General features: G+C 43.0%; 1 protein-coding gene across 50 annotated transcripts in view; it reads right to left on the bottom strand.

Moving 5' to 3' along the window:
* Window positions 1-12,198: 12,198 nt before the first annotated feature.
* Window positions 12,199-16,193, bottom strand: part of ABI2 (abl interactor 2) — a 67,727-nt gene continuing 63,732 nt past the window's right edge. For all 50 annotated transcript variants that reach the window (XM_059820220.1, XM_059820223.1, XM_059820224.1 and 47 more), the window contains one exon: window positions 12,199-12,430. In XM_059820220.1, coding sequence (XP_059676203.1) covers window positions 12,255-12,430 — 176 coding nt within the window. In that variant the 3' untranslated portion in view covers window positions 12,199-12,254. The remainder of the gene's footprint in view (window positions 12,431-16,193) is intronic.

The raw sequence follows: 16,193 nt of genomic DNA, 5'->3' as shown, positions 1-16,193 counted from the left end.
ACTACTGAAAATGAGTATGTTCTGAGGAAGAAAATAGATTTTCTATATAGTGGGCTGGAGTGGAATATATTTATACTATAAAGAGCTTCCCCCTCCCTTCCAAATAGTTTAAAAATATACACTGCTACAAATTACTTCAAAGTTATTTGTCCATGCAGTAAGTAGGATAAATACGTATTATTCCAATCCATTATGCATTCTAACTTTATAGTAGGCTTGATCATTTGTTTCTATGGCTCAAGATGAATATATTTGTGTTAACCCCTTCTGAAAGCTGCCAGGACTCCTGCAGTCGATGCCGACCCACAAGGCTGACCCATGTCGATACATCACTTGTACGTGTAATTCTTTCCCTGAATGAACAGGTAGGTTTCTGTAGAGACGGTTATGTTCTAGTACAAACGTACACAGTGTACAGTCTCACCTTGTCTGTGCCTGATAAGGTGTATTATCTTTACAAAAACAAGTGTCTGGAAACATTTAACGAAAGTATTGTTTGTAATCCTTTAGAAACTGTCAGGAAACTTTCCCTTCTAGAAAGAGAGAAGAGTGTGGTAATTTCAGGCCAAGCATTGTGGGAATTCTTTCTTCTTTTCTTTGACCCGCCAGAGACTGTGACCAATGCATAAACCTGTTAATTACAAAGTTGCACTTCTAGCAGTCAAGGGAGAAGACTGGGAAAAAACCCAACCTTGAGAGGCAGTAACATTTGCTAATAATTTAATTTCAGGGCCCATATGAGTAGAAAATATACTATCGTATTTGCTTTGGGGTTTTTTGTTTGCCACCAATTCACAGTCAATCACATGAAGTACTAGAGTTCTTTTTCTTGTATTTCAGTAGCTTGATTGTACAGTCTTACCCACGTATTCAGACGTTGTGATAAGGTAGTGTAGTTAGCGAAGTGGTTGTATGTATCATGCATGTTCATTACAGGGTAGTGGTACACAACCTTTGTAAAGTAACTAAAATACTTGTACTGTAACTACCCCATCTTTGGTTGTTACAACTTCCCTTGTCACCATGGGGATACTCTCAAGGCTCCGATGACAAATGATTTTACTGTTTGCAGCAAATGATTTTACTGTTTGCTTACCCTTTCTCCAAAAGCAAATTCTAAATGCTTTCCTTCCCCCAAAGAATGAAACAAAGGAAGTAGCCTGACCTGACAGTATCCTCAAGTGTGTAAAAAAGATGTAAACTAATCTCTCATTAGAGTAATTCAGCCTGATAGATTTAAGAAATATTGTGACAGTGTCCCCCATTCCTTTTTTTATATAAAGTGTTTTTAAAAAAATCCAGTAATAAAATAGATGTCCTTGTGAATAATTTATGAATAGGAAAAAAGCTTTGCTAATTAGAGGGGGGAAATGACACATCTATAACTATATAGTTTTAAATAAGTGCATCATGAAAAGGGAAATATTAATGGTGCTGTCTCTGCTGACCTGTTTCATATTATTTTTTTTAAAATCTGTTTCAGCACCTCTGGAAATTGTTCTAATATTTCAGACTAGTTTTTTTGAGCAATAAGAGTATACACCATTGTGTGCATTTTTAAAGCACTGCTATGGAAAGGCACTTTTTTGTATCTTTCAAATTGTTCACAAAGTTTTGTTTCTACTATTTTTGTGCTTATAAAGTGTCCTTAAAAGCATTTGCATTGTTGATTTTAAGCATGCTCAGTGTAGCTGGCGAATAACTTCACAGGAAGGTTATTAAGCTATACTGCAATTAATGGGTGCTGTAATTTCCAACATTGGTCCTCCTGCTGCTTTGTACTGTCTGCAGCTCCTGGGGCTCATACCCACCAGTGGAGCAAAAGGTGTGCAGATACAGTCGTAACTCCCCAGCTGTTGCTGATGATAGGTAAGTGGGCATGTTCTCCTACTCCCTGGCAAGATGCATCTGGGGCTGATGCTGTCCGCTCCCAGATGACAGCAGTCAGGGAATTCTGTCTGCTTGCCCCATCTGTTTTTCTTTTCCCCCAAGACAGCTCCACTGGTGTGTGTCAGTTCCAGCCCTTTTTCTTTTGTTCATTCAGTGTGGGTACCTCTGGGCTTTGGACTCGACAGAGCAATGTTTTGAGTGTAGTTTCTTCAGAGGCGTTAGAGCTTTGTTCTCATTTTCTGTGCCCAAGTTCACTTACCCAGTATCTCTCTCTAGACAGTGAATCCATGCTTCCTACTGCAGGCTGCTACACAGCTTGTTGGGAGACATAAGTTTAACTCTTAAGTTTGCAGCAAAAAGAATGAGCGTCAGCAAAGGTGGCACCCTGTATTCCTTCTTAAAACTTCCTAAGCCAGTGATACAGAAATACAGTGAGTGGCTGCAGCTTGCTTTCTCTCAGCCGAGCACTGAAATTTGGCTAGCATGATTCAGACAACCTGGTTGCCTTTTCAGCTTATGAGACTCCCTCATTGTAACTTGCTTTTCCAGTGTATTTACTGTTTTTGTGACAGTAAATATTTATGCCTTATTTGCAAGTTAAGTTATTTTTGTCCCTGTGTACTGGCCTCATAATTGCACCATTATATTTATTTAAATCAGAATACAAAGGGGCCAGATCTCAGACACGCAGCAAGAAGCTTCCTGCTACAAACAGGGGCTGTAATCCTTTTGGCACTATTAAAATGAGCATGTGAGAGCTGAGCTTTCATACTCTGGACACAAAGATAGCAGACACTTTGATCTTAAAATACTAAGAGAGTACAGCTGTAGTTGTGTTACATGATGAAGCATATGGCCTTTGGCACTTGGTAAGGTGGGTGTCAGGGAAAGCCCTGCTGCTGCAGGGGCAGCTGAGAGCATACAGCTGCATTTGTTAATCTGTTCCAGATTTGATCTTAATTTCCTCTGTGTCTGCAGCACAGGTGTAAAAAGCAGGGAACTAGTCTTCTTGGACACTTTCATTGTAATTCAGGTCTTGGGGCGTTGCTTTGGAAGGGAAAACTAGGCTCTTGTATCATCAGTAATCTTAGAGGTGAAATTATTTTAAAAAACAAAACACAGGTTCTAAACAAACCCTAGGTAAGATGTTTGAGGTGGATATGCTGGGGGTTCTGTTTAGTCTTTTAAAACCTATGGTTGGGGAGGTGGTTAGGCGCAAGTCTTACAATAAAATTAATCCTGTTATTTTCTATGGAAGAGGAAAGCTCCTGCTTCTGCCTGTGCAGTGGTTTCCTCCTGTAGCAAACCACCACTGCTTGCTCTGACTTGGTGCACAACCTCAAAGCCAAAGAGCTCCTCTCCTGAACTTACTCTGCAGTTTCCTGCAGGGCAACAGTGACTGACTGACACATGAGGGAAACAAAGTGTGAAGGTACCTGGATTGCTTTGGTTTCAGGTCTGATGGGAGTGGGAGCAGTTTTTTCAACAAGTGCATTTTAAGATTTACTGTTCTGAACTTGCACATTTAAAGGTTTTCTGATTTCTTCTTTCTGTGCCCTTAGACAACCAGATAACTCAAATCATCTCAGAGATAAAGTGTGGCCAGTTTTCCTCTGAGTTAAAATTATTTTTTCCACAGTTAAAGGAACCAAAAGTGCCGTTTCAACAGCAGAAGGACAAAAGAGAATTTTTCTGCTTATTACAGAAAACTGCATAGAACTAAATTGTTTTACTTCAGTGTTACCATTGCAGGTAAACTTGTTTCTTATTCAAAATAAGATTATAAGTGGGTCTTGCTATGAGTATTACTTCAAATACAGAGTCATGTTAAAATCAGTTGCACTCCAGGAAAGCAATATAAACTCCTGACAGAAGGTATTGAGGGTGTAGCTGGAACACGTGAGTTGAGGGGGGGTTTTTTTGTCATTAAGGTGTAGATTACATACTTGTTCAAACAGTGCTCCACATTTGGAGGTATGGGGAGTCTTACTTCTTTGGGGGAGATGTTTTCCCAAAGCCAGTTTGTGACTCCTGGTGTTTAGCTTTGCATTCCCTTACACAATCGCGGCAGACTCCAACCCCAAGAGGATTTAACACTACAGGGGATAGTTTCTCTTAGACATTTTTGTAATGTGCTGGTAGGTTTTAAGCTTTTATTTTGGAATTGTAAGTTTGTCTAAAGTTAAGTAATCTTCCTTTCTGAATTCTTTTTCTCCTTCAATTAAAATAACACCCATGAAGACTGACAAAACCAGTGTTGTGTTGCAGGGGTCAGCACTCACTAATACTGTGATCCAGTGAGTCACAGGCTTTGTCTAATTTTGAAAAGTTTAAGACTAAACTGTAAATGAGATGAGAACACATGCTTATCCCTCACAATATAACTTAAAGTAATTGCCACTAACATGGGAAGAATAGTGATTTGGGTTGATGGCTATTTGGTGCTCTGAGGCACTCAGCAGGGCAAGGAGTTGGTGAGCTCCCTGTTCATCAGAAGTGTGTGTCTTTGGTGAGGAGAGCTAGAGAAGTTGGAAGAACAGGAGGAACAGGAACTAGTGCTATGTATGTACAATCCCCCGTGGCAGGGATTTAGTGAGGGAAATGGGTGAGAAGGAACTTAAGGAACAGATTTTGGAACACCCCCACCCTCCCACCCCTTATTTAAATGCTTAAAGGCCACTTGCCTTTTAGGAGACTTAGGAATTGAACCAACTGTTCCCTACAGTGGAAAATAGTTTCCTCCCACCTTTCCCAAGATGCCAAAGATGCATTCAGAGATAAATTCCAGGTATGCAAATGTGCTTGCACCAGCTGCTCGTGAGGCTAAGTTGCCAGGAGCTGAAGTGCTGCTGATCCGCAGAAGCTGTTTGGCAAGAGAACAGGGCTGCCACTGTTAGGTGTTGTGCATCTCTTGCTGGTAACTGGGTACACATCTGCAGGGGGTGGGAGCAAAGGACAGTTTAGCAAATGAAGCTGTGCCCAAGGCTCCCTACTGCTGATTTGGTGCAGCACTATAAAGCTTATACTTCTAAAAGGAAAACTAAACAATTTGTCAGAAGTTGTAATTGCAAATCAGGTCTCCTTCTAGTGGACTGCAGTGGACCAGCAATCAACTGGAGCAGCAGTTTGTTTTATGGCTTACGCTAGTTGTTAGCAGCCACTGGTGATATTCTGTATAATACTGGGGATGCAAAAGTAAGAAAAAAGTGTCATTGCAATGATGATTTGTCTGTGCAGCAAACTTGTGCCGAGTGCTGTAAATACATTCATGTTTACTGCTTTAAAAAGAAAATTGCACATTTTATCTTTCAATGGGATTGCCTCCCCTCTTCCCTTTCCAAAAAGAAAAATCAAAGCTCTTTTAGACTGATAGCTTCAGGTTGGGGGGAGCTTTGCCATATTATAAATATATATAAATATATGTATAAATATACTTTTTTAAGCATGGGAGAGGACAAAAGAAATACATTATGAGTACCCAATATAGATCATTATACAATGGAATATGCACAATTCAATAAAGATGTAGTTAAATTTAATAATCTGGTTTAATCCTCTGTCTTGATATTTTCCTTTTTCATGAGTTCAGAACCCACGTTGTGTTCTCAGGGCATCAGTGGTTCCCCTCGGTAGGGATCAGATATCTGATGGCCTACAGGTTACCTATTTATATGCTCACTCTCAGTAAAGTTGCTTTTCATTGTTCCTTTGCACAGTTCTTTCCAGGGGGTCAGAGCTGGCTGTACCAGTAACATGGTGCACACCAGTTAGGTCTAAAGAGGACCCGGTGTGAAGGCTCACCTTTTCCATCTGCCTGCTCTCTCAGGTGCGCAGGGTCCTGTACAGCTCTGCTCGGGCAAGAACAGCTGATGGCTGGTAAGTGTTGCTGCAGTCCCTCTCTGGGGCCCACTGTCGGAATTCAGCTCTGTTCACCTCCTCCTGGGGTGTGCTCGCAGGGTTGCCCTGCGTCAGTCATCAGCTTTTACAGCAGAGATTTGAGGCGTTACATTAGTGGCATTAGGAAATGAGTGGTCATACAGAAGTGGAGAGGAGCTGCTGAAGGCAGCAGGCTGGGTGCCAGTGATCATTGGGAAGTGCTGCACTCCTCTGGGACGGGGCTCCTGCATACACAAACGACTGTCCCTGTCCCCACTGTGTTGAAAAGGCTGTAGCCAAAGACGGGGAACGTGACGCAGCAGTGGCACGCTCACAGAACACATGGTGTGTGCTTTGTTCTTTTTATTTAGGGCTTGTAACAAGAGGGTTTAGTACACAGCAACAGTTAACTCCCAAGTACAATTAAAAAAATTTAAAAATTGGGTTTTGCACTCACTGGAAGGTTGTTCAAATGGCACACACAATAAAATGTTACTGGTGGCATACAGCTCCCCAGAGTCCTGCGGGCTTGTTAATTTACAGTGGGCTCTGCACTCATCCACTGCATCAGCAGTGCCAAAAGCAAAAGCACAGCGTGCTTCTCCTCTGACTGCAAACCAAAGGTAGGGCATGGGTGGGGGTATCTGCTTTCAGAAAAAAGTGCGTGGGCAAAATCCATGTTAGACATTGACATTTCCAGAGAATTCATAGAAACTTCTTGTCCATGCAAGTTGCAAAAGACACTTTTTCAAATGTGAAAAGAAGCACTTGTTCTTTACAAAAAAAAAATCTCAGACATGTCAGCACTTCAGCAAGGCGCTGTAATGGAAATGAATTTGTACACAGCTCTTCCTCATTAGTCAATAGTGGCAGGATTCTTCTGAGGTTTTAAGAGAAACAGGAACAAATAATGTACTGCACACATTTCAGCAGTCACCACATCGGTGTTCAGCAGGATGCTGGGTGTAGGCTTACCTCTGCATAACAGGCTGATGCTGACTTTACTGTTTTTTAATACATCTTGTAATAAGCAAAGGTGCAAATAAAATTAGTATGTTTAGAGTACCAAAGAAAAAACACTTCCTGCATGGGCAGGAGATTGCACAAAACACATGGGGGGGGGGGGGGGTGTTTAATGAAAGCAGCAGAACACCATGGTCTGTTAAGTATTCTTTCTAACAGCAGTTGGCAAAACTTCGCTGCATCAAGCTTTCAGCAACCTCCCATGGACATGAGGTGGGGATCCCACTATTCTTGCAGTTTCAAAATCAAAAGTAGATCAATAGGACTGTTACTGCACACTGACTTCAGCTACTGGAGGGGGGAATAACGCCAAACTGTTCCCGCTTCTTGCACTAGTCTGACCTCTGTGTAATATAATACCATTTTATCCACAAAATGTGCCAGTGCCTAATATTGAGAGATGCCAAAAGGTGGGGAAGGTGAATATACCTGTAAGCGCAGTAAATTCTTGAAAGTGGTGCCCCATAAGCTATAGCCCATCATCTGCCTGCTAGTGCTCAGTTTACAACACTGTCTTCTCTAGAGCTTAGGGTTGTAAATACTTGCCTTTGAATGCAACAGTGCTGTACATTTCTCACTGCCACTGTTGTCAACATAGGGACTGAAGTCTCTGTGTGGGGTTTGTAATGCTTCCTGAAATGCTGCAGTGCTCAGTCAGTGACTCTACGCTCTCAATGCCAGTACTACTCCCGGCAGGAGCTACAGTGCCATGGTCTTTCCAACAGCATCCTCTAGCAGTTTCGAACAAGCTGCCCTGCAGAGAATACAGATGCCACCTGTTCCACAAGATGTCCTGTCCCACCTCTGAGAGAAGCCCTGTAAATGCTCCCAGTTTACTAACCCACATAAAGTCCCACTGTTTCCAGAAAGGACAACATGGAAGTTTTGCTTTTGATTTATGCCTGAGGCATAACTAAAAAAGAGAGCTCATTTCCAGCAGAGAGGCACAACTGCAGCACTTGCTAGGAAGTGGTGGAAGTTGCTGGGAAGAGCACAGCATAAAGTCATCATCAAGCACAGGTGGGAGACACCACAGAAGCGCAGCAGTTTGCATCAGCGCACAACCCTCCTCCAGTCAACACTATGCACATACATACACACCAGGCACGCTGCCTACCCTCTGCCAGAAAAGGAGCACTGGCCCTGCTGCTGCCTCACTTTCTTTTCATGACTAACTGAAACGCCCTAGGTAAAGCCACTTTTCAGAAGCTATATCACTGCCAATGTCAACTTTGGCTGTCACCAAGATCCCTCAGCAGCAAAGAAAGAAAATGGCCAGGAGCTGCGAAAGGAGACCAAACTGCTCCACCAAGAACTAGCTGCGTCTAAACCTTCCTGGCACCCACTGGTAAGCCACCCAACCACAGACCACTGGGGCTGTGGGGAGCTGTGGTTCAAACCAGCAGCACTCTCCAGCCACTTTCAGGAACACCCAATTCAACTTGTTCCTATTATCAGTAACCGCAAGGCCAAGCTCAGTCTCAGGAACGCTGTCAGTCGCTGCCAGTCTCCTGGTAACGCACACCGAGCTCTGCCATCTAGCCCTGGGGCCATGCAGCACCTCTTGTCCTCCAGTGAGAGCAATGGCTCTTCACTGTATAGGTGTCTGCCTGTGTCTCACCAGTCAGGCCAGCAAGTCTTCAGGCATTGCTTCAGCTCTCTGGTGCCTACTCCAGCCAGTGCGCATGGGCACACCATCAGGATGCTCAAGCACAAAAATGCTGCTTGCCTCTCCTGCCCCTCTCAGCCCCCTGCTGCAACAGCCAGTGAGAGAAACAAACAAACAACATGAATCCATCTTAGAAAAAAAAAAAAAGGGAAGAAAAAGAGAAAGAAGAGGGGAAAAAAAAAAATATGGGTGAGACATATGCAATCATCTCAGCCATCTCAGGCTGGAACAAAGGCACCAAACTAACCTGCTTCAGCACCAGGTAGGGACAGACAGACTCACTCAGACCACCTCTCACACAGGCACATGGCAGCAAGGCTGCTGTAGTTAATAGCTTTGTCCCTGGGCCCAAGAGCAGGGAAGAAATCTCTGAGACAGCAAACCAAAGCTAAATACAGCGCTAGAGGACACTGACAGATTTCTGTGCAAAATGAAAACAGCTGGTTGGGCTAAGGCAGCTCTCACAAAGGGAGATGCATGCTCATTTTGGCCATACAGCACCCTTTGGGCTATTCTGGAGTGTCCCCTTCCCTCACCTCTCTCTCATGCACACTGCTGATTCAACAGCCTGTGATGCTGAACACCTGCAGCTGTGGCAGCAGAACTCAGTGAAGAGATGGTGTGCACCTATCTGAAATACTGAGGTGTTTCTCCCCCGGCCCTTCTCCACACCCTTTTCCTTTTAAAGTAAACATGTAAATTAAAAAGGAAGGTGGAGAAGGTTTTAGAGAAGGAGAATTACAAGGGACAAAATTGGAAACACATCCCTCACTGACTTTACTAGCATGCAATCTATGTAACATTAATATACAAAGCCTGTTTACCTTAGCATGGTCTATGACTATTACATCACAAAACAAGCCACAGAATTAAAATCTGTACAAAATAAAAAATATGCATAAAAACTCAACAGATTTCTTTACATTAGTACTGCATAATAAAGCATAAAACCAGCAGGAGGTGACCCAAAAAATTCCATCCCAGCAGCTCTTGCAAGATAAACAATTCCACATGCTATCAGCAGGGACCAAACTAACCCCTGGCCCATCAGACCAAAGCCAGTTCTTTAAGGAGCTTCACACATTCCACTTCCAAGGTTTTGCAGCGTCATCTGTGCTGAGCTCTGACAAGCGTTCAGCACTTCCCAGAGTTCACACTGCTCTGCTCTCGCAACACAGAAAACTTGCAAGATGAACAACCAGCTGAATGAAGATAAGACACGGGCATGTATCACACACAGTATCCCACACTCTCCCCACCCACCTGTCAGAAGTACTCAAGCACATGCTCTTTCACACATGGCGTTAAAGACACATTTCAGTAATGTGTGACCTCCCAGCTGGAGCATGGGTGCACAGGGAGAGAGGTTCAGCTCTCAATTCAGTAACTCACTAAGCTGCCATAACTTCATGCATTTGAGCATTGTGTGCTCAGTCTTTACCACAAACACACCCAGGCCAAGAGAAACCAGGAAAGCTTGGATAGCCCTGGGAAACAGCCACCCTGTGAGCACCAAAGGCTTGTTCAATCACCTGGGCCGCTAGCACTCCCTCCCTGTGCAAAAAGTGTAGACCTGCCCTATGACACTAGAAACAGTCATTCCAGCGACTGTACAAGCTGTGTTTCTAGGCTTGCTCCCAGAGAAACGATGGGCTGAAGGAACTGTACATGGCTGCTTCTGTTGTTAGTCTTGCTGCGAGACAGAAGTTTTCACAGAGGAAGGCAGAAGGGTGTATGTTCAGGCTAACACTCATCCCAACAATAATGCTGTCAGCTTCCAGAAAGAAGACAGCAGTGCCTTGGCTGCACAGCTGTGGACTGAGTAGGGGAGAAAGTAACTGCTATCTTCACACCAGTTTCTTCAAAGTTGTACCTCCTGTAGGCTTCAACCAAACTAGTTCCTTGTGCGCTGTCACAGGAGTGAACACACTCTTCCGCAAGCTCACAGCAGGTGATCAAATTCATCCATATCCCACAAACACTCCTCACCTGTTTGTATCCTCTTTCTTCCCCCTTGAGCAGCTATGGCTCCTCCCTGCCCAGGTTTGCACCAAACCTGCACCTCCATCACTAATTACCAAGCACTGGGACTGGGTCAATTACTTCTATCATCTTTGCCAATACCGTCACAAACCCAGCCCCGGCAGCACTCGCTTGTACACTGCTCTGTTTTACACGCAGGCCTCAGAAGACAGCTGCAGCACTGTCTCACCTTTGACAAGCGACTGTTGGTACCAGCTGGAACTTGGCCAGGTGACAGTCAAAAGTTGTTCGGGAAGATGCCCTGGCCCAAGAGGCTCTTGCGATACAGGGGTCAGCTCAATTTGCAGGCTAACAGGACTGCAACAGGAGGTTTAATCAGTTCACTCTGTTAATGCATGACATTTACCCAAAGACAACATTTAGTCCTTCCTAAGGGCAGACTAGTACAGCCACCACTTTACACTTACCTGCTAGGCAGAATCACTGAGCAGCACTTTCAACTGAGACTAGATTAAAAAGCAAACTATCAACACAAGGGGCTTCAGAACCTTCACTTGGTATTACTCCACCCCAGATCTACCAGTACAGCTCAAAATATCTATTTCTTTTTAATAAACAATGGAGAGGGCTGGGGGAAGAGCTAGGACTACTACTAGTTACTGCTTGGATTTCCATGGGAAACCAGTACACACAACAGCCCTTTTTACTTCCACTGAAGAGATTTTGGCAACAGGCATGAAGACGACAATTGCCGTTTGTCCTGCCTCTGCACAGGGCTCTCACAGTACATATGCAAATCTAGTCATCAAGTACAAAATAGCCAATTTACAATACCTGATTGGATTTTTAAGATTATATTGTGCATAAGACTAAAGTTGGGGGTAAGTTTCTCTAGTGCAAGCAGGCATGAGTAGATTTGAACCTTAGATCACAGCCCCTGGAATTTATCCTCAGACTCCAGGAAGATCTGTAAACTTTGTTTTGCCTTCACCGTCAACAGCATCTGTGAGTTGAGTTTAAACCAGCAGCACCCATGGCAAGTAGCTTGCTGCGGAGAGGAGCACATTTACATCAGTGCAGAACACAAAACAGATCTGTGGCATTCAGAAGATGAGGAAATGGGGGTGGGGGTCCTCTGGGCTGCAGCCATCTTAATTGTCTAAACTGAAAGGTGAGTGAATGAAAGCCAGCTCTGTATGCCCCTGTGTCAGCCTACATGTGCAGAGCAGCTGCGGAAGTGTTTATGCTAAAGATGTATCCAACTATCCTGAAATCAGTTACAGGAACAGCTCTGTGTAGAAATCCCAGTGTTTGCTAGCACACGACTGTTCTTCCAGCTGCACAGGAGCGTAGTGTAGAAACAGGAGGGATGTCCACTGGCCAGTAACCCTTCACTGCAAGCATCCAGGGCATCCCAAGCGCCAGGCACTGCTGCCATGAGGACACACAGGATTCCTGAGACAGATCCCAAAGCCTGTCAGAAGAAGTCAGAGTTCAAGTGAAGTATCAGCTACTCAACGAGTTTGTAACATCTGAATGGGTCAGCTTAATTCAATGTCAGATGGCTCAGGATAGCCTCTGCTGGCAGCCGGAAGAGCCATTTGTTCAAACAACTCAAATCACTATTGTTTTACAGCAGGGGGTATGGGGGGGGCAGGGGGGGGGAAGAAAAAAAAAAAAAAGAAAAAAAAAAAGTGGTTGTTACAGTTATCCTTCATTCAGCTATACTGGATGGGGCCCCAGAGGCTGGTGGAGATCTGGGAAGCCCTGACAACTCCTGCAGCAGGAGATGCAGTGTTCTGTCCTCTAGTCTTCACTCCGAGTAATGCATAATCGACTCCACATAGTTCCCTGGGAAGAGCCCCGTCACTCCATTCATGACCCCCTCATACCAGCCGTCATCATTTTTCTTGATGACATAAATGATGGCACCTTCCTGAAATGAGAGCTCATCTTCTTTGTCCTTTGTGTAGTCATAGATCGCCACCACTAGGAAAGAACAGAGCATGAATGTTAGGAGAGGTACAGGAAGGAGGAGGAAAATCAACCCATCTCCTACAAAGTTCTCCACGTTCAAGGCAATCTCAGAGAACTGCCTCACCTCTACGGGTGCAGAATGAGTTGCTGAGAGGGGCAGTTTCTTCCAACCCCTTTTATAAGAGCTCATGCTTTGAAGCACATGAGCCAGGACTACTTTAACTCTTCCATGCTTGCTATTTCCAGACCCACCAGAGGAAAAGTTTACAAATATATGATAAACTTTTGGTGTGGAATGATACAAGGAGGTAGATGTAACTCCCCATGTCTATGACCACTTAGACCAGCTCCAAGATTCATGTATTAGAAATATGTGCAAAACCAGATCTCTGCACAACTAAGGGTCAACAGGAAAACATGGAAGAGGGAGAGTAATAAGAGCTCTCTTCAGATCACAGTAAGAATGACCCAAGGCTAATGTCCCAGATTTCCATCTACCTTAGCTACCTCCACATTTAAATCTGTAAAACGCATATGTGCAGTCCCAGTAGCTAGAAGTCACTCCCAGCGTATACAGTGCCAAGGTGGGTGAACCCCAGTTAGGAGCTAGGAAGAAGTCAGGTGGTTCTCTGAAACAAAATGTACACCTCCTGTATCAGGACATTTTTCTTACTGAAGGCACTAAAGCTGTTAGGAAAGTCAAAGAAATTGGACAAATCACTGGCAAATATTGAAGAGAGCATTGTCCTGAAATGGCAGAAAACAGACATCAACTTGGTATGTTTTTCCATTCTCAGTCCTATCCTTATGTGTTCCATATAGAAAATTAGCTATGCCAGACTCTGAATACTTTAACAAATAGCATCAGTCACTGCTTTGAGCACTTGGCAATGAAACATGCAGTGCTGCCATTGAAACAAAATGGACGTTGGACAGGGATCCTAAAATCTTGTACTGGGGATAGAAGGGAAAATACTCTAAACCAAAGCAAAGAGAAAAAAAAATTAACAGCATGTGTTCATGAGTACAGTGTCCAAGACTCCTACTAAACTCATCATTCTTTTCAAAAGAAAAGAGGTCATTTCCTTTTGAGGGAGCAAAGGAATCAATACAAATATTTAGTAAGGAAACCTGGATCCTGAAGAGATTATAAAGTAAAATATACAAATCAATCCCAGTAGAGAATCAGAGTATGTACAGAAATTTTTTTTTTTCCTAAATAGATCTCCCAAACAGGAGATTTGTATCATTTGACCAGAGTATATTTAAGAAACACATGTTGCTGGCTCTACGCTTAGAGCAGCACAGTTGTTAAGTAACTCATTGGAACTAGTTTTAGACATATCATTTTAAGGAAACAAAACAGAAATGGAGAAATGAGTAAATTTTTAGCTTGAAAAACAGAAGTCAGTATATGAACACGTGATACATTCAAGTGAAGTCCTTCAAAATTCCTTTTTAACTGCCTTCTATACCTGTTCATTTTAAAACATTTCTTCCCAGATTGACCGTGCTCTTGTTCTTCATTCTCTTGATAACAATAGTCCAAGGATCACGGTAACTTCCAATTCCTTTCTTTCTCATTTTTCAGTGCACTCCAGTCCCTTCTGATACTGAACTGATTCCTTATTTCATGATCACAAGTAGTAAACTCTTCCCTAAGTTTGTGATGAAAATTCGCTTCTTGTTAAGCCTCTTATAAAATTACCTGAAGCCTGGTTTTGTTTTTACATCACCATTGCTTCCTCCTGCATGTTTCTTTTGTACTGGCAATGTTTCTCTCTTTCTCTAAAAGACTGTTTAATCCTTCTGTCTGTGGCCCCACCAGTTCAAGCTGTGAGCTTGCCACACACCACGAGTTACCAGGAGCCCAGGCCAGTATTGCAAAAAAAGGCTCCAGATGAGACAGGAAGCAGCAATACTGACTCAGGAGGTGGCATCCTTCCCTGCAAGACTGAGCCAGGACCTCTTTTAGTTTCTATCTGAACATGTTTCAATGCAGATATGAAAAACAGAATTACTCATTTAGGTTGATATTCTTCCAATCTTTGGTTCTTCAACAATTAGACAGAGTTTGGCTGAACTCTGTTACATCAAACTGACCACAAATGCAGGCCAGACTGGTTATCCAACTGAGATCTGGTAGCTGTGACAACACACTTTCTCTGTGTGGTATGCAGGCAATTTTTCCTTCTGGATACCCATTTCTGTTCATCTGTTTTGCAAAGTTGGGACATTTTCTTACCTTTTCATGCCACAGACCCAGACACACAGCTCAATGGAAAACTGCAGCTCACTTTCCTGGATGTTGCTGGTTGGCTGTTGCTATTACAGCCATGTGGTACCATCCTCAAGTTCAACATCCCCAGTAACTGTATCCTACCCAAGAGTTTCTCCTTCTGTTCAAAATGGATCTGCTATTCACTTTGTTCCTCAGCTGTAGGTTAGAGCAGCTCTTGATGTTAAATATACCTCCCACACTGCATGACCCCTTTACAGAACACGATCATACTGAATCCCATCTCAATATATAGCAACCCTCTGTATTTGACACCTCCACTTTGAATGATGTGGCACAGAATACTATTTGTAGGAACTTAAGGAGTTGCCATAGGAATAATTATTTTGCAGAAGATAAAGCATTATTAGTTCACAGCAAGATAAGGATACACATTCTTTGAGTATTAAAGTCCTCTTTTAGCATGGAGCTTTTCATTAACTTTAAAGCTTGTTTGCTACGAAAAAAAAAGTAACAGAATCCACACCTATGTGCATCTCATTTTTTCTGGTATCCTAAAACTACTGTTTAATAGTTCTTCATACATTGTAAGCACTTTAATTTTTTATAACTGTTATGACTGTTTCTAGAACAGACCAACCTTTTAGATGTTTTAGTCATCTAGTTTTCAAAATACAGATCAAAATTATGGTTTTGGATGGGACTCTACATCAATACAAGAGAAAGTTTGGTTTCCTATACTTTTGCTTTTCTGCAGGAAAAATGTTCTGACTAAATGCCTGACTTTCTCCAGCTTATCTTTAAAGACTCCCATTACAGTTTTGCTATCCCACGTGATTTTCCTTGTAAATATCAAAGTAGAAGTGCCTGGACTGCCTGCTGAGATAGAACAGATCTGTGCATATATGCACCTATATAAATTATTTTCGTTCACAAGCTTATAGAAGCCACACAGAAAAGCAGATCTGAACAATATGCTACAATTCAAATGTCATTATTTCTCCAAATAGGAAGTTGTTTTCCCAGGCCACGTGCCGCATGATTTCGTGGCTTCTCTTCCCAACAAACACACACACACCCCCCACCTTGCATTAGTATGAGATACTATAAACAGGCAATGCGCATCAGGGTCCTCTTTCTTCCCTTTTGCTCCTAACTGAAATGCCACTGAGTATTTGCTGAGGGCCAGGTGGCAGGAATAACAGAAACATAACAAAGATAGTGATACGAATGTAGCATTAGGCTAAAGAGTGTCTTATGCCTTGAAAAATACAGAGAAAAATCTTGAGACTCACTCTCCTATCAAAAAGTAACATGCCTGCAATCTTCATCCAGCACAAAATACATCAGTAACAATGAAACTGAGCAGACAGTGCACATTCTCAGAACTACCTGATAAGGAGGAGATCATTAAGTAAAGTAGCACATCCAGTATTTGCTGAAATGATCTGTACTGGTCCTAACCTGAAGAAATTTGCCATCCTCTCCCAAAGAAAGAAATGCAATATCAGCAACCCCACCCCACTCCAAAACCTG

Source organism: Gavia stellata, chromosome 8 (assembly GCF_030936135.1).
Source record: "Gavia stellata isolate bGavSte3 chromosome 8, bGavSte3.hap2, whole genome shotgun sequence".
Taxonomy (NCBI): domain Eukaryota; kingdom Metazoa; phylum Chordata; class Aves; order Gaviiformes; family Gaviidae; genus Gavia; species Gavia stellata.
Note: the sequence above shows the minus strand (reverse complement) of the source record. Positions and strands in the feature narration are given on the sequence as shown.